General features: G+C 39.1%; 1 protein-coding gene across 2 annotated transcripts in view; it reads left to right on the top strand.

Moving 5' to 3' along the window:
• The window catches only part of LDLRAD4 (low density lipoprotein receptor class A domain containing 4), a 357,659-nt gene extending 336,957 nt beyond the window's left edge, over positions 1-20,702 (top strand). For both annotated transcript variants that reach the window (XM_089671052.1, XM_089671054.1), the window contains 3 exons: positions 8,955-9,109; positions 19,090-19,143; positions 20,024-20,702. In XM_089671052.1, coding sequence (XP_089527178.1) covers positions 8,955-9,109; positions 19,090-19,143; positions 20,024-20,566 — 752 coding nt within the window. In that variant the 3' untranslated portion in view covers positions 20,567-20,702. The remainder of the gene's footprint in view (positions 1-8,954; positions 9,110-19,089; positions 19,144-20,023) is intronic.
• Positions 20,703-27,562: the final 6,860 nt, after the last annotated feature.

Genomic DNA, 27,562 nt, shown 5'->3' on the forward strand with positions numbered 1-27,562 from the left:
AGCTTTTGTTCAGGAAATAAAATCCTCTGTTTTCAATGTACATTGCAGGGAACTTCGTGGCAGATTCCTACCTTTTTATTGTTGAGAAGAAAAAGCCGATTGTTTCACCAGACAGAATTGTTCTGAATGAGTGACTGGTTCATTATTATTCAGCTGATGGACTTTCTTTTGAGGAAAGCAAGCAGTGTCTGCATCCCTTTTTTAGATGTGGTTTAAACTTTGGAGAGTATCTCACCAAAACCTCTATTTCTGTTGCAAGTGGTGCCTAAAATCTGACTTTTAGTTTGGCTCACTTTTCCCCCAAAAGTCTATATGCTAATCACACAAGCAGGAAAATACATTTTTTTGGAGGTGTTCTGCAAATCAACTGTGTACAGAACGCCTTCAGATATCGTATGCCATATTGCATTGAGTTTCACAGAAAATGAAAACGCTGCAGATTGAAAAGGGAAGTTAATTTTTAATAAGTTCAAGCTACAACATGGCTTGTATTGCAATTGTATATGCTTTATTTGTATTCGCTATATGTAAAAAAAAATTACCTTTTAAACTGGGTCTGGATATTGGGGGTCATGGCCAAGTGGTCACCCCATGCAACATGAGGACAAAATGTACATAGTTTTTCACTAATTTTGAAACTTGACTATAGCAAAAATACAATGTCAGTTGTATACACAAATAATACATCCTATAGTCAGATACAGGTAACTTAATTAGAATCTGGTTAGGTTATCTTATTTAAATTACTGATTCTGTGAATGTGGACTTGTATTGTTAATATTGTGGGCTGGAAACATAGGTTGTAGCTGCATCTTGCAACAAGGGCATCTGGGGGATATTGCCAAGTATCAGTTTGGAGTCACATGGATGATCATGTGTGTTTTCACGCTATTCCTTATTCTATCTAAATCTCCTGAAGTTAGTACCATCAGTTGTACATACTGTCCATGTATGGGCAGCCTTAGATGGTGCTGTAAGTTTTCTCCAAATGGTAAAATCTGAGTCAACAAGAGAAACCCATAGATGAGAACAAAGGACGTCCAATCGGCTGCACTCCAAACAATCCACTTTATTGAACCAAGATAAAACCAATACAGACAGTGGAAATACAGTGGGTGACTGGCAGGTAAATGCGGTTCACACTAAAGAGCGCTTATTCATTACCCAGTGGACCCATGTACAAAGTGTTGGTTTTAAGCAACAGCTGTTCCTCCTAATCAACACTGGGTCCACCTCCTGCTACATCAAACCGATTTAAAGGTAAAGACAGTTCAACAAACAATTTTAACATCCTCCAAAGTGCAATGCATAAAATCCAATGCACCAACCACAGGATATGTGCAAGAATTCCCACATCGAACAATGGAGATGGCAAAAATAAAAATAAAGCTGTAAAGAATGTATGGAAAGAACAAACAAAAAATAACATACCATGAAAACACCACATCATGTATAAATGTATGTATATTGGATCCATCCCAAATAAGAAGATATACAAATTATAAAAATAGATATCTCAGATCAGTGACAGTCTCTACTATATCTGGGATGGGGAGGATAGGACAAAGACCAAAAAAGGCTAATAACGCAATGGAACAGGCAGAGACACAGAAAAAAAAAAAAAAAAATCAGCACCAAATAAACGCATGTAGTCAAACGTATATATTCAAAAAGCTGGTAAAACCTAATCACATCAGAGAGGGAGGGGGCCATGGTTGGTCAAAGAAGTTTCTCATAAAAATGGGTAAGATACCATTCAAAATTCAAACCATTAGGAATATGTGTACGCAAATAAAAAATCCAAAAGACTTCATGTTTTTACAGCAATCTAAAGCCCATCTCCACCCCTAGGAGACCTGTCCACTCTCTCAATGCCCTGTATGCTCAGAGCACTAAGGTCACCTCCATGAGCACTGTTAAAATGATTAGCGACATTGGTAGAATGATTCTTTTGTATGTCATACACATGATCATGGAGGCGATCTCGTAGCCTCCTAGTTGTCCTACCAGCATATTGTACTTGGCAGCTTCCACAGGTGATCAAATATATTAGTTGTTTAGTATTACAGTTGATTAAGTTCTTGACCTTGTAAACCTTGCCACTAACCGTGGATCTATATTCCTCCCCTTTCTTAACACAAGAGCAACAGGGACAGCCGTCTATACCATACCTATAGATACCCTTAAAACTCTGCCATGTTCTCTGAGTTGTTCTAGAGGAGAAATAGCTGGAGGACAGAGTATTGCCCAAAGTTGGTGCATGTCGGGAAACAATTTTACTACCGTGGGACAATATTTGTACAAATATATCATCACTCAGAAGTATGGGTAGATAGCGCTCAATGATCCTTTTAATTTTCCCAAACTCTAGGCTGAAAGCGGTGGAGAAAGCTGGTGGTCCCTGCCTGGAAGTACCTCTCCTTTTGTTATTAATAAGTTGTTCCTGTCTGTATTGTTGGCTATACCCACAGCACGATCTATCATGGGCTCCGGATAACCTCTCTGTAAAAAGAGATCTCTCGTGTGTCACCTCTCTGTTGAAATCTTCATCCTTATTGCAAATCCTACACAATCGTAGGAACTGTCCCACAGGAATCCCTCCTGTGTGTTTGGGATGTCCTGAGTCAGCTCTTGCCTGATAAGGGTTTCCTATGCAACTGGTGACGACTGCACCCTCACAATCCCTCAGTGTGACATCCAAGAAATTAATGCTCTGATCGCTCATCTGTCCAGTGAAGCTGAGGTTAAGTTCATTGTCATTGAGATACGACAAAAAACCTTCCAAATCCCCCAAAAAATGGCATGTAGGGATGGAATGGGTTGTCATGTCCAAATATCTTCACCCTCTCCCACCAATCCATATAGCGTGAAACACGTTTACCTTTCAGTCCCCCACTGTATTTCCACTGTCTGTATTGGTTTTATCTTGGTTCAATAAAGTGGATTGCTTGGAGTGCAGCCGATCGGACATCCTTTGTTCTCATCTATGCAGCACAAGAGCTGGGCTAACACCTACAGGAGGAGTTGTGCTTGGAGATTGGGAGTCTCTCTACCTTGAGCAGCGGTAATACATATATGTGTGTATAACAGAAACATCTAGTTAAGCATGCAGTGTGTTTATTACAGAATGCCACTCTGTTTTTTGGAGTTTTGTTTTTTTAATGCACTTGGAATAGTTCTGCCACTTTGCAGCAGCCTCTTCCAAAACAATGTACACTGTTACCCAGCTGTCAGTCATGAATCATGTTTGCATGGTCTCCTGAGGATACAGCATTTCTGGTATAGTATGTCTGCAAGAGATGCGATGACAGAAATGTATTTAGGATCACACATCTATTAATTGATGGTCACTCACCATGAGTGTAATGTTTTCACTAGATAATACACATCTCAAAATGATCTGTAACAGTTTTTCTGTTAAAGAATTAGCACTGGAGTGTTTTGGGTGGTACTCTTGACACATTGTACTAAATAGAAAAGTCCAGTGTTCGCCCCATGCAGAGCTTTATCCCAGCTCAGCAGGGAAATTAAATGAATGAGTATCTGTGTCCCTGCCACACATGCATGGAGCAGAGTGCACCACTCTTGGGTGCTGCATGTATTCTTCTGTGCAACCTTTTCATTCTGGATATGATGGCTGCTATTAGCATACCCATCCCAACTTTCAGAGATGAGCATCGAGGGGGAAAAAAATATGTAGGCACAGTAAGTGCCTTCTTAAACTTGCAGTCATGCAGACCATGAATTAATATGCCAAAAATTACTGGTTAAAACATTTGATGTTTCATGTTAACAGATGCCAAACATAGAATCTAATGTAGTAGAACACTTTTGATACTTCATACATTTATTAAAATTTTCGGTTGTTTAAAAAAACATAAACCAAATAGTAATTTGCGAAGGTTTACATGTATACATACATGTGTAAAAGTTTTAATTTAATTGCCAGCTACTACCTGCAAGGGAAGCCATGAACAGCAGTGGGTAGGTGGGAATAAGGGGTGCAGAGACCTCTTTAAAGTCAATGAGAAGCATGGCAGTCTTCTGTTTTGATATGGGCAACCTTGAACATGTCATAAGCCCAGTTAGTACTTCCCCTTTTCTTCACAAAATCTGTGACAAGTGAGATTACAGTAGTTGCCAGTGCTTACCACACTATTATAAGAATGTATATAAATCAATGCCCACATGATTCACACAGGTGATGTTTAAATTGACCAAATACAGCCATCTAAGCCTCTGACATGCAAGAATCGACTACGTAAGGTTCATAGTACTGTAGTGTCCTATCTCCCAGGTAATTGCTGATTGAAAACTTACAGGTACAATGGTATATTAGAATGATCTTACTAGCTCATTTTATCTATATAGATTACTGGTCCTGTAAATCATGTCTCTACTGGTAATCTAGTTGGGCATTGAGAAAAAGAAATATATATTTCAGAGTATACAGAATATGAAGCTTGTTATGTCCTGATTTCCTTCTTTCATAGGTTAATTCATTTGTCCTCATCTAGACTGGGTGACCTGCTTTGCTCTCTTGTTTGCTATAATTTCCTAATAGGATCTGGCAGTATATTGTAGTATTTCTTCATAGCGAGTCTCTTTCTAGTCAAGTAGTGCTCAGAGAAATGTGTATAAACCCAGACTTTGATTGCTCTGTGAAGCAGAAACTTCCTGGTGGTGTTTTTTGGTCGGCTTTTTGTTTGCAGAGCTTTTTCTGGTATTATGGACACTGGCTTTCTTCATTCTGCTTGTCATTGATTCAGTCTCAGTCATGCTTTGGGCCACTTCATCTGTATTCACTGATGAATTTGCTGTTCTAGGTCTAAATATTTCTTCTTGCAGGGTGTGTGCTGGTGAATCATAAGATACATTTTCCTGATCAGGCGAATAAAAGTTAGTTGTCATTTACCAGACCTAAAGCAGCGAAAATGGGAACTATGTTCAAAGTCAGCTGTGTTTTATTGGTTTATCATTGATCTAGGCTGTGAAAAGACCTACCAGTGGTTGATTAAATGGAGGGAGGGGGGCTGCTTTATCTCAAAATGAAATATTTGTTTTCTTAAAGGATTAATCACTTATTTTTAAATGGATCATGTTGCCCATTATAGATGAGGGTTTTTTGGGCAATTATAAATCTCTGGTTTTGAATACTGTTTAATACCTTTTGTGTGATACGCTTAGGGCAGGTGCCAGGACTCCGTTTTCATGATCTAACAGGCAAGTAGTCATAAAGTATAGTTTATAGTTTATTCCTTGAGTCCTGTTTACACCTGTGTGATTTGTCACGCTTCAGCTGTTGCATAACTGGGCACAACAAAAAGAAACCCATTATTGTCTCTGGGACCTGTTTACACCAAAAACACCTGAGAAATGCTCTAAAATGCATTTTGAAAAGCACATGCAGATGCACAGGTGTTCACCTAGTCTATAAAGTAATCATATTTATGCTTGGTGTCTGAAAGGTTGTGTTTATAAGGTAAAATGCCTTGATCTCAACATTTATTCAGCTTTCGTTAATTTCCTATACAAAAAAAAGATAACTGGGTGTTTGCTACGTCTTTTTCACTTAAGTTGTATTTAATGTAAATCCTTTCACTGAAAAACAATTATAAACTTGCAACCTTTAATGCAAAATGGGTAGCCTTAGATGCCCACACAGACTTCTTACATGTGATGATGTGCTCAGGAGTCAACAGTTGGGTGCGGGCAGAAACAGATGTACTAGCTCTCACCGCTGATATTAGACTTGGTCTTTAAGGACAAAGAAATCCTGAGGCACTGCAGTGTATAAAGTGGAGCTAAACCCTCCAGTCCTTAACAGTAAAGGAAGCTGTCATCTTAGGCTGGCCATAGATTTGGTTTTCTCATTCAGCCAGCAGGCTAAAAAAAAAAAAAATCCTCCAGCTGGACTTGGCGTTGAATACACTAAAGTTTTCCAGCTTGTTCAACTAACAGAAGTCTATCTGAATAGACTTCTTTCAAACAGGGACAGCCACACACTGAACTTCGGCTGGTTTAGCAGGGTATTTCAATCCAACTTTTGCCAACTTTAGCCTCTGATCTACATTTGCCACAGTGCTGTACATGTGATCAGCTATGACTCGAGCCATTTGATGGCTTGACAGTTCAGTTGAGAGCTGAAATGAGCACAATAGCAATTGAGACCTTGTTCACAACAGGGTGTACTAAAGCGTATACTGTGGAGGGCCATATTTAAAGTGTTACTAAACCCACAACAGTAAAATCAGTCTGTATATGTAGTAAAGCATGCTTGTTATACTCACTGTAGAACCTAAGGGGTAAATCCTTTGCGTTGTGTAAAAGGGATGCTTCATATTGACTTCTCTGACTCTCCCTTTCTTCCAGTGTCTCCCTCTTATCTCCTGATAAGACCTATCGTGACGACACTGCACATACTCAGTGTGGTGTGCATTGCTAGAGAGGTTTTTTTTTTTTTTCATCTCTTGGGAGAGGCATGTGATCAGCACAGGGCCAAGCAGCGCTGCCCAAATGGAGGTCAGGGGTTCAACATCCTCCTAGAGAAATCTATCAGTGTTCAGCAGAGCACTGGTTAAAGCTTGTAGAATTCACAAGACTGCTGTAACTGCTGATGAGAATATATATATATATATATATATATATATATATATATATATATATAAGTTTATATTAAATTAATTGCATTTCCATGTTGTGTGTACTGTGGAAGATTAGATAGTGAATGCAGGGTCCTTGGTTTAGGAACACTTTAACTGCAATTTTTTCCCAATTTGACATCCATGTGGGTGCAGGTGCATGTCCCTGTACTTGCACAGTATGTACGTGCAGCCACTGCTTTCCAATTTACATCAATACAAGAGATGTCACCAGCACACCAGAGAACTCCATAAGTGTCCCAACAGTTTATTGAATGATCACATCACAGCAGAATACAGCGACGTTTCTGAGCCATGCAGGACCCTTCATCCAGCTGGTGGTTGCTTCAGCATCCACTTACTCTTTAGCCATATTCAGGAACGTGCGTGTTGGGTATATTGCCTGGCCAATTGACGTCAATGGAACTGCCTGCATGGGGTGCATCCCTGTGCAGGTAAACATGGCCCTCCTCTGGCAACTTGTGTGCATGAGGCCTTGCAGTTTTTTAATACATGGCATGCTTTGAATGTAACTTTTTTTTTTTTTTAAATATTTAATTGGTGGATTTAATTCTGCTTTGTGCCATAAGGAGGGCATTAAAAGTTAACTTGTAGGTACCTGCAGTTTCCTGCCAATGCTGCTGCTTTACTAATGTTTTTGTAGTGGAAAGGTATACATTAAATGTGTGCTTTTTGCAGAGTGTATCTGTCATCTTATCACAGCAGAGAAGCGGTTACAGAATGGGATTGGTCCCTGAATCCTCCCTGAATCCTTCATAGCATTGCCATTTAAGTAATAAGCCTTAGGGAGCAGAAAAACTGGCAATTCAGAAGCTCCTTTATAGTCGCTGAGGAGTGCTTGGCAAGCCAGTGGAACTTGAGGGGTAATGTGGACATTCTTTACATTCAGGAATTTATCTTCAAAGCACTGTACCTACATACCATCACTAGTATATAGCTGTATTTAAGATCTTTCTGATTTCTTAAATATGTCTTATTTTGAAAACATCCATGCTGCTGGAGTTTGCTCTTGGCACAGCCTGAAGTGTGTTTGATCAAAACCTGCTTGCAAACATTTTTGTTTAGACCACTTTGTCTTTGTATGGAGATAGAAATGTAGGGGCTGACCTGATTGTCAAAGGTTTAGGCTCTGGGTCTGTGATCCTGGCTCCTCTACCAAGTAATGCACACAAAACTAGCGTGCAGTCAGCAAAGTCTATAAATCTGAACTTCAGTATTGGTTGCTTGTTTCAGGTCAGTAATGTGTTATCTGGGTAGAGCATCTATTGCTCCCTCCTCAAGAGGGGTGGCAAGGCATCTCCATGTGAGAGGGACACCCCCCATTGTTCCACCCTACTAGATTTTCCTATCCTAGCCCTCCCCCCACCTTACCTTACCTAAACCTTCCCCTCCTCTCCCCAATCCTTACCCCAGGTCTTCTTTTCTGCTCTCTCCCTGAGATTTTCTCCACTGGTCAGACCCCCCCTAGTGAAGTTTGACGACCAGACTATCTGTCCCTATTTCCTATATGTATCATACCTGACTGCCTCCCGCTGCAGTTCATTTCCCCTGAATACTTCAAACTTTAGATTATCAAGCCCCAACTGCATCAGGACCCTGGCTTATTGCATGATACCCCATATCTTAGTTCTTATCATGGTTCTTTGTGTATATACCTGTCACCTTATATATGCAACTCTTACACATTAATTACAAGATATAATGTATGGTATTTCTTAAAAACTTACCTGGCTTTTCTTTACACTTGTGATGATGGGTATGACCCTCTGGGTCTTTTCTTTTGTATTTATCTAATTTCAATAAAGTCTCTTTGTGGAACAAAAATGTAAAGCTTGCCAAAGTTTACACTGTTTGGAAGCCTTTAGTGTATAGAGAATGCACAAGATCTTGATAAGTTCAAAGTAAACATATAAAACTGGGGTAGTGTAGAAGAGGATTAGAACTCCTGTTAGGTTTTCTTTGCCTTCTATATCCCCTCTGGGGAGACGCCACCATTTCCGTGACCATTGTCAATGGGAAATACAGTGATGGGAAATTTAAAATATCATTGGAACAAGAGGGGGTGAAGTTTTCAGAATGTAGGGACACCTGTTCAGTGAAAGCTTTCCAAGATGGGATTTCCTCACACTTGTTGCATCCCGGGCCAAAAAGATAAGGGGAGACTTCAAATGGAAAACAAATGACCATAATTAAAAGGTTTAGTCCTTCTGTAGGTTTGGCTATACGTACACTTCCCTGTGACTTTTAATGACAAAATTTAGTAAAACTGTTTTGTGTTTTGTTTTTTTTCAGCTGAATTGGAGTTTGTCCAGATCATTATCATAATCGTGGTCATAACTGTAATGGTGGTTGTAATTGTCTGCCTTTTGAATCATTATAAACTGTCTACGTGGTCCATCATTAACAGACAAAGCCAAAGTAGAAGACAGGAAGAAGCCCTACAGCCGGTGAGTTCTCTCTATTTGATGGTGTACAGTATTAGTAGATGAGAAACATTAAAAAAAATATTTAAAAATAGAACAAAATGTAAAGTTGTTTAAATCTTCACCACCAATTTCACTCAATGAATAACCAGTTTGGAGTCCACTTTTAATAGGTAACTGTCTAGGGAAAATAAAAGCTGAAATCTGTTTGCTTTGATAACGCTTTCACTTTTCATGCCCCATTTTAATTACTTTAGTCCCATCAATGTGAATTTCAATCTACTGATGCTGTTGGGTGTATGCATAATTTTTTTTGTAAAAAGTAATTGTGTCACAAGTATGACATGAAGTCCTCACCTGATTTGTAGATCGTAAGATATGTTTTTTTGCATTCGTCCTTCCATTGTGTTCAGCTGTGATTTGGTTTCAGACAGTTGAAAGGGTAAAGGATAGTTTCCTCTTGACAGTGCACTTCTAAAACCGCTCTTGGCATTGAAGTTCCACTTTGCGTTTTGTGATAGGAGGCATGTGTCTGGCATGACCCAGACAGCTGACTGAACATTGCGCCTTTGCTCTGTAGGCTGGGTGAAAGGCGTAGCTGCAGGAGGCAGTCACTTCTCATTAGGATAGGCAGTAGACAGGATTTTCTGGTGCTCCAGGGAAGCCATTCTAGTGGAAGTCCTTTTGTATTTATAAATTTCATTTATTTATTTATTTTCACCAGTCATTTAAGGACAGGAATTTGTCCTCCATTTACAGTAGCAGTAAACAAGTTGAGATAACACAACTGTTTGGAGCTAAACCAGAATTCTTCAGTGATTTTGTTACATATATCAAATGTTTGATATGTTTATGTATTTTTCAGTACACAAAGTCAGCGAAATTACTAATTGTTCACGTGATGAAACCTTGCTACAATAGTCTTGCCAATTATGGCTGGGAAAAAAACAAGCCATGCAAATGGTTTTTTAGCATCACTTGCATTATTTGGGCCACATAAGGTATGGAGATTTTTACCTATGAATTCCAGATGCAATTGGTTCGCTAGCATCTGATTTTCCAACAGTCTTTCCCACCACCAACCTTTTGTTCAATTTTCTGTGCAGAGAAGGAAACAGTTGTGGACATTCACCTGTAGGTCAAATTTAGAAGAAAAATTCTGGGGTCCTGTTGGCTTTTAGGCTTGGGCACAAGTCTCATGTCATTTTCAGTGCCGGTCCATTCCAATTTTTGAGTAAGTTAATGATGGCTCCCTTATAGATAAGGCTTAGTAAAATGCCATTATTATAGAAAACCAGTATTGAGTAAAGTATGGAGGATGCCTCTGCTGGACCAACCGATGGACACAGTGAGTGACAGATTGCAGCTGCATGTGAGGCACATTTTAGAAGAACTTCATATGACATCCACCCAGAACAACGAATGAAGAAGCTTGGTGTACTCCACTTGGGTGAAAGAAAACTAGAGCTCCACAATGAGGAACTATATTAAATCATTTTTAATGTTCTTTCTGTTTGATAGACTTTGATGTTTTTTGTGCATGAATATTTACAGCTACAGTACCTTATTATATTATGTATTTATAAAGGTTATGGCTGTTTTTAAGTGTCTTCAGCAGCATAGATAGGCAGGCAGACTGATGGAAGTGCCCAGTCTGATTATTTTATTGTCTGAACATAGTGACCATTTTTAATTGTCTTGAGGTAAAACTGAAAAGAAAGCAACCAGCCTTGTTGGAAGTTATTTGATCTTGATTGGCTTGAAAAATGTGGCATATTGATCAATTTTTCATTCAGCGTTTTACAGCTTACAAAAAAAGTATTGCCATCAGATAGGGTCTTTTGGTAGAAAAGCATTTTATAAGTTTGTGTCAAAAACTTCTTAATTAGATGCTAGCATTTTTAAAATCCGTACACTGACTGTTGTGCATGCTTAGCAAAGTGTAGGTACCAAGATACTGTAGCCCGAGTATGCATGCGTGGTAGAAACATCCTCGGTGCCTGCCCAAGCAAAAAACAGAAGAGGAAAATAACATGGCAATGGTGGGGACAGAGTGGATGTGGGGTGCTTGCGCCTCACATTGCTGGAGAAGAGCAGACCCAGAGGTGTCATATGTGCAATTATGCTCTGCATGCATTCACATTATGGCAACTGCTCGCTGTCTCCACCAAGCGTTACTTCCACTTTGAAAACTATTATAGTCACTATTATGATGGTTATAATTTGGCTCCAATTAAAAATCAGCAAATGCATGTTTAGGCTGAACAGTGTCTCCAATGACTTTTGAAATTTTTTTTTTTTTTTTTATTACTAAAGTTAAGTGCATATGGCTAGCTATAGACAGAGGCAAATAGATCATTTTTATGTAATATGTTGCAGTATGTTGCCAAAGCATTAACTAGCCTGATGTGAGCTATTGACATTTACCAGATTCAAAATCGTATAACAGCGGTGCCATCTACTGGCTGTCAGCATCTTGTACATGCACTGATTACATAACATTGTAGTCATAAGATCCAAAATGTTTGGCAGTCGCGTATGCATCAAGTGCTGCAGACAAAATCTGTTCCAAGTCACTTATGCTACCGTTAGACTACAGATATTCCAAGGGGGTAATCTTGGCCACCAGTGTCTTTAGGACAAAATTGGGTTATATAGATTCACGCCCCTTTTCCTTCTGTAACACATCAATAGCTTTACAAGTTGTTAGAATTTGTATTTTATTTTATTTTTTTAATAATTGCAGATTTCACGTAAGTGTTAAGTTTAATGTTGATGATTTTTTAAATATTTATTTGCCTTCTGGGCTATGTATTTCATTAAAGTATTATCAATGTAACTTGCGTGTTCACAACACTTATCTTCATCACTACAGTATGGTATACATTGTTCAAGCCTTGAGGTCCTAACGGAAATGTGCCATGAACAAAAATAACCAACATAAGAAGCCACTGATGGATGTCACCTGACTTGTAGGCTGTCTGCGCTTATGACTGCACTGTCAGTAAAAGAAAACTATGATTTATGTAACTGTTCTATATGTTTCCCCCCTTTCCCTCCAAAGTTTTATACCCGCTTTTTCAGACTATTGTGAGATCCATGCTGTGCTGTCCTTGAATAGTAATAGCCACTGCCGCAAACTTTCCCACAAACCTTTCCCTGACTTTGTGTGGAGAAAATTCAATTAATTCCCGTGGAGCAACTGTCAAGTAGGGATGTCTTGCTATATGATAGTTTCCCTTATGTTGTCCATAACAACACACCAGCTATAATCTAAGGGTAGCTTTTTTACACACCATATTGTGTCCTTTAAATTTTTTTTGACAGTTTTTTTTTTTTTTTTTTTTTTTTTTTTTGTTATATAATTTTTTGGTTAACTTACTGATACTAGAGCCATTACTTTTAAATGACAGTTTTGCCTACTCTTTTCTCATCCATAAAATTAACTCTTAATAGTGTAAAGCATGTTTTAGGCATTCTCCAGAAAAGTATAGTATTAACAGGCTTTTAAATGAAATCCCACATAAGAATAGTGGGAAATAGTATGATGTGTGTGTTGCATAGTAATGGTTCCCACCAGATAATTTCATGTTTGTGCTCACCATGAAATCCTTTTCTTCAAATTCATTGAGGGATACAGGATTGAGAGATAATTGGGTTATACTGAAGCTTTCAGGGAGATTTGGCAAAAACGAAATTGACCAGTTCCCCACACCACTAGCAACCGCCCCCCTGAAAATTGCTGCCCTAGGCAAATGCAATGTTTGCCTTCCAGTAAATACGCTGCTGTGTGTGGCAGCAATCGGGGACACTGTGACTGGCTGCAGTTGTAAGGTGACACGGTACTGGTGTGGCTAGTGATCAGGGACAATGGCTGGCTGCTCTGCAGACACTGTATGACAGTGCAGCCAGTGTCCCTGACTACTAGCCACCCCAGTAGTGTATTACCATACCAGTGCAGCCAGCCACAATGTTCCCTGATAGCTAGTCACCTGCTCTCAATTTATGACTGGCCACATCTGATGGAGGTAAGGGAGGCTTCAAGCAAGTAGGCGCTCAAGAACTCAAGAAGGGCATAGCATTCCAGGTTTCTGTGCCAGGTCACACTGAAGCTGTAGGATCTTGAACTGGGGGGGCTTGATGCAGTAGGACTGCTCCATATGTGTTTGGGTCAGACATGTTGCACCTCAAGCAGAGACAACTTGGCTAAAATACAAGGTAAACCTTTGGGTACTGACAAAGCAGCTGTTGGAAGCAGGAGAGGTTTGCGTGGCCAAAGGTGACCAAGTCATTGTAGTTGGCAGCAAGTACTAACTGAGGTGAAACCATGTGTCTCTTGCAATAAGGAGCAGTGGCAGGAAGATGCTACTTCATGCTGACTGGTAGGAAAATAAGTGGTGTGTGTGTGTGTGTGTGTGTGTGTGTGACACTCAACCTAGTGACACAGCATTCTTTACCTGCTCATTAGAACACATTCCATGTAAAACAATAGAAAATCAGGGATAATAATTACACCTAATGGTTCTAACAAAATTGCCTCCTGTGCTCGGCCCACATGGCCAAATCAGAATTGCACCAAAAGCAGTGCTACTGTTCTGGACCTGGAAATCACTCCATTGTAATTTTAAAGAACTACAGACCAAACCCTTTTTTTTTTTTTTTTTTTTTTTTTTCCCCATTTTGAATAGAGTAAGGGAGGGTTATAACCCCTGTCATTTTTTTTTTCGCCATCTGTGTCCCATTGCAGAGATTTCCCTTCAATTCCTATCCCATAGCCAAAGCGGAAGTGAGAAGAAATCCATGCAAATAAGGGAAATCCTTGGGACCCCCGAGGTCACCAGTACAAGTGTCCAAATTCAAAGATTTCCCCTCTATTCTGGGGAGCAACCCAAAATTTGGAATTTTCTTTTTATTTCACTTTCAGTAATGCTAAACAGGGGCACAGACAGCAGTAAAAATGAAAGGTCTTCTAATCCCTCTCCATTCTATCCATAACGTAAAAATAAAAAATAAAAAGTTGCCTTTTAGTTATACTTTAACACAGTACACAAAAATCTGAAACATGCCATAATGTGGAACCCGGAGCCTGAAGGTCACATTCCAAGCAAGTCCTGCAGAGTCCAGGTACAGCATCCAAAGTTATTGCAGAGGATAGGCTATTCGCGATAGTCTAGATAGCTGCAAAAATAGATCAGTTCAATGAGCATAAAGGTGAAGTCTTAATTGAAGAAGAGAAAAATCTTGAAAAAAAAGGAAATAAAAATGGCTAATAAAAGCAGTTACACTTCTCAGTAGAGAAATGGCATCCTGTTTGTTATTACACGAACAAAACACTGAGGCATGCTGGAGGGAGGGGGGTTATACGAGGGTGGTCACTTTTTATTTGCTAGTGTCCTGATGTGGCAATATAACCTGGTCACTTGTGAATCCCATGGCCCTCAAAGAATGAGAAACTTTTTTTTTTTTTTTTTTTTTTTTTTTTTTTAGCAGAGAACAGACTGGAGAAAGGAAGCACAATTTCTAAAACAAATTTTAGCTTATATATATTTTTTTTACCGGTAATTATATTTATATTCTAAATTTATATTTCAGCACCATGACATGCATACCAAGAATAACTTACTGTACTGTGGGAGGAAAAAAATCAATGCATAGCTCTCCCCTCCCTCTCACATGTACAGTGAGGAAAATTAATTTTTTGATCCCCTGCAGATTTTGTAAGTTTGCCCACTTACAAAGAAATGAAGGGCCTATAATTTTTATCACAGGTATATTGTAAATGATGGATACACAATATATCAACCAAAAAATAAAAAAAAAAGCCACATGATACAAATGTTATAAATTGAGTTGTAGTTCAGTGAATAAAATAAGTATTTGATCCCCAAGCAAAACATGACTTTGTACTTGGTGGAGAAAACCCTTGTTGGTAAGCACAGAGGTAAAACCTCTCTTGTAGGTGGGTACCAGGTTTGCACACATCTCAGGAGGAATTTTGTTCCACTTGTCTTTACAGATCTTCTCTAAATCCTTAAGGTTTCTTGGCTGTTGCTTGGCAACTCAGTTTCAGCTCCCTCCATAAATTTTTCTATAGAATTAAGATCTGGAGACTGGCTAGACCACTCCATGACCTTTAATGTGCTTCTTCTTGAGCCACTCCTTTGTTGCCTTGGCGGTATGTTTTGGGTCATTGAAGATGGGTAGTGGATGGGTCTTCCAGAATGAGTGTTCTGGCTGCGGGAAGAAGGTTCTCATTCAAGCTTGTACAATACATGGTCCTGTCCGTTGGCTCCTCAATGTGGCAAAGTCAACTGTACCTTTAGCAGGGAAACGGCCCCAAAGCATGATGTTTCCTTGTCCGTGCTTGACTGTAGGGATGGTGTTCTTGGGGTCAGTCAGCATTTTTCTACTTCTAAACACGGCGAGTCGAGTTAATACCAAATAGCTCAATTTTGGTCTCACCTGACCACAGCACTTTCTCCCAATCCTTCTCTGAATCATTTTAGATGTTCATTGGCAAAGTTCAGACAGGCCTGTACATGTGCCTTCTTGCAAAGGGCAACCCTGCGGGCGCTGCAGCATTTCAATCCATAGTGGCGTATTGTTACCAATGGTTTGTCTGGTAACTGTGGTCCCAACTGATCTTTCACAAGCTTCTCCTGTAGTTCTGGGCTGATCCCTCACTTTTCTCATGATCATCCTTACCCCATGAGGCAAAATCTTGCATGGAGCTCCAGACCCAGGGCGATTTGGTTATTTTGTATTTCTTACATTTGCGAATAATTGCTCCAAACAGTTGTCTCCTTCTCATCAAGCTTCTTGCTGATAGTCTTGAAGCCCATTCCAGTCTTGTGCAGCTCTATAATCTTGTTCCTGATGTTTTTTGACAGCTCTTTGGTCTTGCCCATGGTGGTGAGGAAGGAATAGATTATGTGGACAGGGTTTTTTTTTTTTTTTTTTTATTACACACATACTGAGTTGTCATTAGGAGCACCTTCTTAAATTGACAGGACTTAAATTGACAGTACCACATGAGCTCATAGCCAGTCTGTGGGAGCCAGAATTATTGTTGGTTGGTAGGGGATCAAATACTAGCTCACTGAACTGCAACTCAATTTATAATATTTGTATCATGTTTTTCTGGATTTATGGTTGATATTCTCTCTCTCATTTAAAATACACCTATGATAAAAAATTATAGACCCTTAATCTTTTTTTTGTAAGTGGACAAACTTACAAAATCTGCAATGGATCAGATAATAATTTTCCCCACTGTATCTATATAAAGTACATATATTAGAAACCTGGTTAATTTAATGGTTTATTTTGAGATGCTTATAGAATGCCCATAAAATCCCATACCCTGTCCAACAATATCCATGGTGCTAGTGGTTAAAATGTCCAGCAATATCCCTCACCATTTAATGCATATACTATCCTAGTGGTTAAACATAATTCACCTACATATCCTTGATGATCTAGTGGTTACACAAAGTACGCAAGCCTGTTTATACTGGCCAGCAATGCTACTGACTAGGTGGTTAGATAAAATGATTTGCAATATCACTAGTGATCTTGTACCTTGTGGTAAGACATGAACTTGGGCATCCTCTGAATTCTTTAGCTGAACCCCAAGATCGCTTTTTTTTTTTTTTTCCACGTCAGCTGCAGGCTGGGTCATTCAAACCCCAAAGCTCACATATACATAGAGGCTGGCCATTGGGCTGGAATGACCTGGCTGACTGCTTATAATATATTGGAGTAAAGAGTGTTTGTCATTTGGCTACAAATGAGTTCAAAGGATGCTCATCTCTGCTTGTAATTTAGTGGTTTGGAAACGGTGATGATGCTTCATGGTCAAAATGATTAAAATAATAAATTGCCCAGCAAAGTTTTTGGTAATTCAGCCTTTGTTAATCACACCTTAAATCAGGGGTAGGCAACCTTTGAGAGGTGGAGAGCTACCTGAACAACATGAGAGATCAAAGATCACTGGGGTTTAGTGCAATTTTAAAAGAGGCCTAACTAAATAGTAAGGACAATTGTAGAAAAATATAATAAAGCAAATGTCACTGTAAAAATACAAACTTTGCCCAACTGACTGACACTGTCCATTTTTAAGGTAGGCTGAGGTTGGTGTCAGGGTAGAGGATGGTGTCAGTGTGGTGTTTTTTAGGAGCCCTTTTGAAAGGGGAGAACTTGGGGTAGGGGCCAGGCAGCAGAAAAAAGGAGGAACAAGGACAGGAGGGGCAGAGGGGGAGGCATTTACTAGATCGATCCCCTGGATTTTTCTCCTATAGGAGCTGTACGGTGCTCCAGGAGGACAAAAGGGATCATCGGAAGACAGATATTTTAAGAATCTGAATTCCCAGCAAGTGACCGGGGACTGGGATTTTACCACCCCCCCTCCAAGGCCGCCTAAACGGCCTCTGTGGTTAGTTCTCCAATATGTTTGGAACAACCTACCTGCCGAGTTCCTTCAACAACAGTGTGCAAGTGTACCTAGAAGAATTGATTCTGTTTTTGCAGGCAAAAGGTGGTCACACCAAATATTTTGATGTGACATCTTCTGGTCATTAACTTTTCAGTTTAATTGAAAATAAACTAACACTTCTGTTTCTGAAATCATTCTTAATTTACAGCTTTTTTTCACACCTGCCCAAAACTTTTGCACATTAGTGTGCATTCCTATCCAGGGCTGTGAAAGGCCTAGACACGTGTTACCATTTAAATGAAAAAGGCAACTTCTCTCCCTTTCATTGTGGCCATGCTCTGCAAATTGGCCAGGACAATCAACTTAAAGTGGAGTTCCAGCTGAAAAAAAGTCAGCAGCTACAAAAACTGTAGCTGCTGACTTTTAAAATACAGCCACTTTCTTGTCCCTGAGTCCAGCGGTGTCTTCACTGTCTCCTCTCCCTGGCACCGCCATCTTTAGTGTGGGCACCCGGCTGTGACAGCTTGTGGCTTCACAGCCAGGAGCCCACTGTGCATGTGCGAGAAGCGCTGCGCTTTGTGAATTGCCCAGTAGTCTTCTGGGATCTGTCACGTGTCCCAGAAGACTGCAGGGAGGGAGGACAATCTCTGCTTTCGATCGCCTAGGCCAGGGGTGTCAGAGTGGTGGCCCTCCGGATGTTGTGAAACAACAAGTCCCATCATGCTTCTGCCTTTGGGTGCTTGTAACTGTCAATCTTGCAATGCCTCATGGGACTTGTAGTTTGGCAGCAGCTGGAGGGCTGCCAGTTTGACACATGTGGTCTAGGCGATCGCAGCTAAAGTGGGAGCGGGTACCTGTCAAATTCAGGTAACTGCTTCCCAAAGGTGCCAATCCTTAATGGGGAGCAGGGGACAAAGCATTAAAGCGGAACTTCCCCTTTTTCCCCTTTTTCGTGGAACTCCGCTTTAGTTGGCACAGAAGAGCAGACACTGTATTATGATCATTACTAACCAGCATGTTTTCAAAAGGAAGAGCTTTTTAACTTGATATCCCTAAAATTGAAATGCATTACTTACTTTTTATACTATAGTTGTGTTTTTTTTTTTTTTTTTTAATTCATGCATTGTCCATGAAGGTTGTAATTTTTCCAGGTTTGCTATAGTGAATAGTATTTAGTGTCATTTTAGCTGGACTTTAGTAAAGTTGAAGATATTTTACCAGTCATCCAAGGGGCTTCCTTAGGTGAGTGCTGGAAACATTAATATGTTTCACCCCTTAAGTTATGTCTTGAACAGTCAGTATTTGACTAAACACATTTCTTTGACACCATGTTAAGGTGTTCTTAATAAGGTGGCTGTATGTTCTCAACCCTTCTTTGAACACTTTTTCGAACAGAGGAAGTCATGAAACATTTTAAATCTGATAAAAAGCTCTAGTTGAGGACTGCTACCACCATCTCTACTAAAATAGTCTGATATGAAGAAAAAGAAAATCAGATTTGTTATGATTTTTTTTTTGAACATCCGTTAAATATGATGCTATATGCTGATTTTCTGTCCTTTTCTCTTAGGAAAGGTGTTTGTGGCCTTCAGATAACTTAGAGTCACGACAAGGAGCATCAGAGGTATGTTTTTAAAATTTTATTCTTCTCTGATTCTTTTCCAGGCTCTTTTAATATATACAGTTTTATATACTAACACATAAGCTGATTAAATAGAAATCTACTCCTTTTACTTATCTAGCCATCTGCTCTCTCCTCTGTAAGATACAATAGACATGGTTTTGCATGGAATGGACTTTAGTCAAGTATCAGGTTTAGTAGCGATTTAGTATCATGGACCTTGATTGAAACATTTCTATGTGTACCTTGGGTTTATCTATGTGTAAACTGTCCTTTTTATTGTATGATCTATTATGCACAGTAGCGATTTCTGGTCCCTTCTTCTCGCTCTTGCTCAGTATTCGAAAAAAAGGTGCACTGCTCCCCATGGAATAAGTGTTAATCGTGTCAGATATCGGTGGATTCCTCATATTTAATGTCTTGGGTATTCTTACCATAGTGAGTCTTCTGCACTACAATTCTCAGATCAGCCCAACTGCCATGTCTGGTAAGTGAGGGTCTTCCAATTAGATTTCTAAATGTTTTCACGTTTTGGAAAAGAAGATTGAGGTGGCTTCTGCTGCAGCTAGTGGAGTGAGATTTCATTGCAGGTTGGCAAAAAACAGCAGCTCCATAAAATAGATCATCACCTTTAATTCCCTAAAATATTTGAAAAACAAACCGCAGGTAATTCAGACAGTAAGCATCTTCTAATTGATACATTTTTGCATCAACTGGTGAAAACACTGACTGTGCGATTCCTGGATGATGACTATTCTTTTAATAGGTTCCTTTCTTTTATGTTTAGATGCATATAAAATCTACAGTATTTGTACATACAGATGAAAACATATTGACATTTTGAGCTTGTCCATATTCCTCAAGTTGTCTTGCTTTATTGTAGATCATGTACGCATCAAGGTCAAGAGACAGATTCACGACTCCTTCCTTTATGCAGAGAGATCATTTTAGCCGCTTCCAGCCAACATATCCTTATATTCAGCATGAGATTGACCTTCCACCTACTATTTCCCTATCTGATGGAGAGGAGCCTCCACCCTACCAGGGTCCATGTACTCTGCAGCTACGGGATCCAGAACAGCAGATGGAACTTAACCGAGAATCTGTCAGAGCACCTCCAAACAGGACCATTTTTGACAGTGATTTGATAGATATATCGATGTACAATGGGGGTCCCTGCCCACCTAGCAGCAATTCGGGCATCAGTGCAACCAACTATAGCAGCAATGGCCGAATGGAAGGGCCACCACCAACCTACAGTGAAGTTATGGGAAACTATCCAGGCTCATCGTATTTCCACCACCAGCAAAATAACACCTCTCCTCCTTCTCAGACAAGTAGTAGACTTACATTTCAAGCAAGTGATGCAGAGAGCACAGTAGTTCCTGTCAATGGAAAAGACAGACAGCCAGGGAACCTTGTTTGAATCCTCCCAACCTGAACTTATTCCACACTGAGGCAAGAGGTCATCATAGTTGTCTCATGACTTTCACAGCTCGACTGCCCAATGCATTTGAGCTTCAAGTGGTACAAGTTAAACCAAATGCACATATTATTGTATGCATAATCTGATACCAGTCAGAGGAAAGCATGCAAATGGATTGAATGATATACACGTCCTTTCTGTTCATGATTTGTTTCAGGAAGAATCATTTTTATATTATCATGTTTCAGTTATTTAAATTTTGCAAGATCTTGGCACAAAACTCAAACTTTTCAAAGCTTATTTTATACTGACATTGATGACAGTCACATAGAACAAGTAAGTGTTAACTTAGAAATGCTATGGTGTTTTAGGGAGATGGCCAGTGTTTGTGGTAGGGAACGTGTAGGTGCAGTGCTAAATATTTCATAGAAATCTATACCATATTCCAGGCATGTGTACAGTGTATGAAATGAGTGAATGAAATGAATGAATATGCTGAGTATTAAACCTGTTTTAGGGCTAAATTCACTAAATTGCAGTAATACAAACCGCATGCACACATATGAATTGTTTCCCTTGCAACATTAACCGTTTTTTTAAAATTTTTTTAAATCTCAATGTGTGAAGCTTCCCAAGTCCTTCTTAAAAAAAAAAAAAAAATTGCCACTCCCCAGAGGCACCAGTCCTGGAAGCATATGGGCTGGCATCTCTAAACCATCTTTAATCCCCTTAAAACATTGACTCATTGCTAAAGTACACAAGACTCTAACACCCTTTAAAATAAAGATTAAAAAAAAATACAAAGAAAATGTTACAGAAGCCAATATTGCATTAAGAAAACCATTTGTAATCAAAACTCTGCCTTTACCATTTATTTGTAGGATGTAAAAACAAATCCATATGTCATTTAGTCTTCCACATGCTCCATACGTTTAAAAATGTTACTGCCAAATGCATAAAGCAATTTATGTGTTTTCAAAGTTTCCATATTAGTGCTCTATGGTGAATTCAAGACCAATTTTTCAGTCTGTGGGTCGAGATCAAAGGGATATTTAACTCTGCCAAGGATCCACCTGTCAATAGTAGGAAAAACATTCTTGGCCAAAGGACTGGGGAGACCAATAACCGTATGGATGAGCTTTTTACTCTGTTATAAAACAAGACCACTTTGCTAATTGGTTACATTTTTTTTGTGGCTTCTGTATTAGAACTTTTCATGCATGACTGGTTCACTGGGACAGATTATAAAAAAAAACTTACTGTCCTCTATGTGGCTTATTGTTTTTGTGGACCCATTCCTCTAGAAACACGGGCTCAAAGCTAAGAGGCACATGTGCTGGCATCATAATGGCAAAGGGAATGAATGCCACTTGTATGGTTGGTGTGCTGGGATGGTATCTTGGGGAGCTCCACACATTTTTCATTTGAAACTGAAACCATCAAGTGCTAATTCTGTAACCCCATTGGACAGCTTCTAAATTATTGGTGTTTAATGTTCTTTTTAAAACCTTACGTGTTTATTACTGATTGTGTTTATTCTGTTTATTTTTATGCTAATCAGTATTTGAGTTTTAATAAGAAAAGTGGGTATAACGCTCAACTTACAAATCTTTAGTGAATCTAGCCCTTAGAGAAAAAAAGTTGCACTAACTGTTCGGATTATCCTTTTATAAGGGAAATGTGGTATGTTAGTCTATATTTATCTTGCAATATTTCCTGTTGTGGGCTTAAGATTCCCAATGTTTTAGATGCCCAACAAAGGAGTACCATCCATAATTATATATTCCATGTGGTTATCTGCAGTATACAAAGGGATTTATTGAATGGGTACCTCTGAAAAATTGCAGTCCCCAGAGAGTTGGGTGAAATGGGTGCACTGTGTAAATACTTATCCTCCATACCCTTTATCCATAGTTAAAGCATCAGCCCAACACTTCTGGTCTCCATCAGCATATGGGTTCTTGTGCCTGTGCAAACAAATAATGTCCACAGGACTCCAACCCCCTGAAAAAGAAGGGACATGGTATTTAAACTGGTGTATAGGAGCACAATAAGTATTAACATACCACACTCGGCTCTTCTCTCTCATGATGTTCTCCTGTAATAACATAATATACTTGGCTACACACATACAGCTTTCATATATCTAAACTGATAAAAGTTGATCTGTGAGTGGTGTTTATGGGTTACAACACATCGCTTTGGACTTGCTTTTAAATTAGCCACTGAGTCTTTAAAACTGTAGTGGAGATTATATAACTATTTTGTTGGCAGGTTGAAATACCTACTGGCTTCTTTTATTCCCTGAATTGCAACTGGACATCTGGACTTTCATACTCGTTGGGGATTTTCATTTATTTGGCATTTTAGTACATGCAGCCAAGAAAAAGATTGAAAGTGAGTCGGTTAAAGGTGATTTCTGTGGCAGGGACATCTTGCTGCTAGTCTTCACTGGGAACTATAAGAGGCCAATAGGCGTTTTTGATCCTAACATCAGATTTAAAGGAATTGACCTGAGACTGGTTTTCAGTTTGGGGTCAACTAATGTGCTAACTCTCCACATGCTTTTAAAGCTTGCATATTAGTCTATACCTAAAATATCTGGTATACAGATGCATTGAAAATTTACATTTCTCAAAAACTGGAAAACCATTTTTTGCCTATCTCTGATCTTCATTAATATATAGGCTTTTTTAAGAGTGAAATAACACCATTCTACCAGATGCTGTATGTATGTAGGTGAAATCACTGAACTGAATAATGCCTCTTCACATTTGGATATGTCGTTTCTTTACTTTTTATTTGCACCTAAATTTTACCACCATAATTTTACATTGCAATACTACTGGCAGTATACATTACAATTTTTGGTTACAAAGGGATTTTGGTTCTTATTCATGATGATTCAAAAGCCACCTATATCATTGGTGAACTGGCTGTAGAACAAAGTCAGGCGTTTTTGTTTTAGAATGCCTGAGTGGACCAGTATTAAATCACTACCTGTGCTTATGTTTCCAAACTGTGTGTCAGATAAATGCTATTTGGAGTTAAGGCAGCGTATTTTTAATTACCATCTGGTGGCTAAAATGGTGTTCACTTGCAGCAGACTATAGGATTAGGAGAGCACAATGAACAAATGCAGTCCTAGAGACCATTGATCTTTGTGTTGTCCCTAGGTGTCTGGACATTTTAACACTTTAGCTGTCTATCTGTTCATTGTGGTTATTTGATTTAGTTTACTGCTGACACTTGGACTCTGGCACAGGGAATCATGGTAAGCGCAGGTAGCAACTTCTGCGCCACTTATGCGGTATGACAGATGGCTTATCAAGTCTGTGACATGTTTGGATGTTAGATAATGCAGAGAGCCAGAAAAGCACTTGGTATTCCAAGCAATTTTTATAATTTTTTTCATCTGCGATCAGTGTTTTTCTCATTTTAACCCTTTTTTTTAATAGATAAAAGCAAACTTAGACCATTGTTTGGCCATTTTGTGGTATGCATATAATTTTGAGTCATAACGATGCCATCACTTTTTTTTTAATGTCCCTCTTACATTAGTTAACAACCTAACACTCTCAATCTCTATCTGCTTTTGATATTATATATGAAGCATTTTTATTGGTAAAAAAATAAAATAGAAAAAAATTAAATTAATTCAAGGCTTTAAAATGTTTTAACTAGATTGTGTAAATTGTGTACATTGCTGGCTTGTTTGTCTAAAATACCACAGGCTAAGATTTTACTCGTGGTCAGTGTGTCTGCATAAAAGGATGCCAGGGAGGAGATTTTTAACTTATTCTCTAACAACCTACAAGAATGATTGGGCACAAAGATATCACCGCTAGTGACTTTGGGCCTTTAAAACCAGCTGCTATTTTTGTAATTCAGCACTTGTGCTTTGAGCAGATTCCTTTATGACTCTGAGCCAGGCTCTAGGATTGTACAGATATCAGTGTTAAATGAATCAGTAGGCTAAGCACACTTAAAATGGCCAAATGTGTTTTGAAAAGAAAAATGTGTTATTAGTCTAAGAATTTGTGTTGGTGGACTTTGGGCTTGTTGATGGCCTCAATTTGAGACACTCCTGACAGTAATCAGAATTCATTGACAAATGCTTTTGACCTGCAGTTGACCACCTCTTGACCTGCATTTGACCTGCTTAAAGCGGGTTTTACAGTCCCGTAGGCTTGTATGGGAATTCGAAACCTGTTTATTCTTAAAGATAAACTCCAAGCAACCGGCTAAATTTATACAAATTAAATACATATGAGAGCTGTTTTTACCTGACAAAAGCTGTATATTTCTGCCCATCCATTCCTGAGATTTAGACTCCTCTGCCACATAGCACAGCTCTCTGGCAGATGAAATTTGATTTTACTCAGCTACAGTTAAGTAATACTAAAAACTTTGTCCCTCCCCTAGCATGGGATTGAGCAGTTAAATTGATCAAGCTACTGCCTTTACCATCACTGTGGTTTCCTCCTATCAGCATGCTCCTTGCTGGCACACAAGTGTTGCAGCACAATGGATTGGCTTATTCAGTTGCATTTCCCTCTCCCAGTGTGATCTCCATTGTGCATGGTACTGGAAGAGGTTGATGCAAAGTCAAATATAGTTACACTGATTGCATTATAAATGTATTTATTAATATGGCGATACATTACTTTGTGGCTTTTAAATCTGTCTGGAGTTCAGCTTTAAAAATATTTTACATGACAAATGACATTTGAAACCCATATCTGATACTGATACCATCATGCAGTAACATGTTAGATCCTCCCCTTCACATTATTCTCTTGGGTAGCTCCAGAGCCATGTTTTGTGTTTTTATCTGTACCATCAGCTAAACCTGATGCTGCTACTCATCATGCAGATAGAATAGCATTCTCTATGTGCTTTTACATTTTGGTGCAGGAGAATGGGGCTGTTCCAGGAAAAAGGAACTCCTTTTTCACCAGTTATACTTATCTGCATAATGTCTTTTATTTATATCCGTGCACTTTGTGCAAGTAGTGCTTTTGTGTTATGTTTGCTGAAGGCCAAAATACTAGACTATAAATCATCCAGGTGTGACTAGTCATATGCTGGAAAAGTGATAGTCCAAATGGTTTGTACTTTGTAGCAGAATAAATGCTGGTTGCAGAACCTTTAATAATTCCTGATACCTTTTTAAACTCCATTATAGCGACTACAGAAGCAGAGTAGAGAAGATGACGTACATAGTTTTATTGTGTCAGATAAAGTATCCAGCTTCCCCAATGATAAATGTTGTCCTATGTGTAAAAGAAAATATATCTGAATTTAGCAGTTATGTGGGAGTCAAGGTTTTTAGCAAATCAAATTATTGTATGGATTTTAACTTTCAGGACAATTTACACCTCAGATTTATGCTTTACTAGGGATATGGGATAGATGTGTAGGTGTCATTATGCTGTCACCTGTTTTGAGCTATTGGAGATAACTACATAGAATGGAACTATAGCTAGTTAGCTTAATACACAATTATAAAACATGTGGAATGTTCTACCTTCCAAAAGGTTTGTAATGTTCAATCAGTTTTGTGATCCAAACCCCCCGCAAAAAAAAAAAAAATTTCCTAAGGAAGTGAATTTGTTTTCTCCACTGCAGTTAAGCAATATAGGTTGGTCATCAACCTCATTCCAAAACTGAGGACAGTTCATTTGAGTGTTCGATTAACAGTCCAGTGAATTGCAGTGGAGCCTGACCGACTCCCAGTGCATGCCCTCCCTCTCTGCTGTACAGGAGATTTCAAGAAGCGAATAGAAAGCCCGAGCCAAGTACCTTATACTGACTGAACTTAAAATACATTTATTTTTAGTGACTACATAAATGTTTTAAATGGGGGACATGTTTATATCTGACTAAAGTTTGACTTTACAGTGAAGCCTATGCAGGGCAAAGCAACAGTTTCACTTTAATTCTCCCTTTACCAAGAAGAACACACTTGCCCGTCGTCATCCTATAGTTCCATTAAGCTGCTAGGAGCAAAGGAAACCACGTGGCGTAAGCTGGAAGCCTCTCAAGTAGTAGATTTTTCCTTTCAGATGCTGGGGGTGCTTTGCGATTGCCACCCTTACTTGGTCACATGCTACCCCACTCCTAGGAGAGAGAAGGAAAGAAGTAAGTTTAGTTGAAGGAGGGGCCAATCAAAAGTAATTGGAGGATAAGTTCACCTTTTTACAAAAAAATAATAAATGCACATCTTTTTGCAGGTAAAAAAAAGTGCATTTATTTATTTTTTTACTCTATACGTGGTCTACTCTTACCTCGGTTGAGCAGACAGCTACTGAATGGTGGGAAGAATCCATGGACTACGAGAGCGCTCACCAGCATAATCGCAGTTCAATGAGAACTACAAGACCAAGGGCTGACTGTACTTGTCGTTATTATTTACAGCAAACTGTGGATGAATGATGCGATTGTGTAGGTGGAGCCCTGCACTACCACACTGTTATTAAATTGTGACAGCAGGGGTCAAGAGAAGATCCCCTGCCTACTGTCCTAGGGAGGGGGGAATCTGTGGGAGGGGCGAGGAGGCAGGAGCTGGAACACGTCACATGTTCCATTCTAAATCGGGGTGGAATATGTTCCAAAGGTGAACTTGGCCACATACTACCCCATGTAAATGTGGGTCTCTACATATTTTCTAGGTTCAACAGATTTAGAAATAATTTTCATCTATTTTAGGCTACTATTACTAAATGACTTATGAGTAGCAAGTCTACAACCATTTACCTCTGAATTGTGCAAATTGGTTAAAAACTATATGGCATATTAGAATTCTTGCAAATTGCACTGTTCCCATAATACAACAGTGATCATTCAAGGGTTATGCCAAGGCTCCAATGTTTTATTTGGAATGGCCCACCACCTTGCAGTCTCCAGTTATATTGAAAGCCCACCATTTACTTTGGTATTAAAGGCATTGTACACTTTCAAACATTTGTCTTAACTAGTTACATTTATATTCCC

This window comes from Staurois parvus, unplaced genomic scaffold (genome assembly GCF_062004578.1).
Source record: "Staurois parvus isolate SC_StPar_1 unplaced genomic scaffold, SC_StPar_1.0 ptg000097l, whole genome shotgun sequence".
Classification (NCBI taxonomy): Eukaryota; Metazoa; Chordata; class Amphibia; order Anura; family Ranidae; genus Staurois; species Staurois parvus.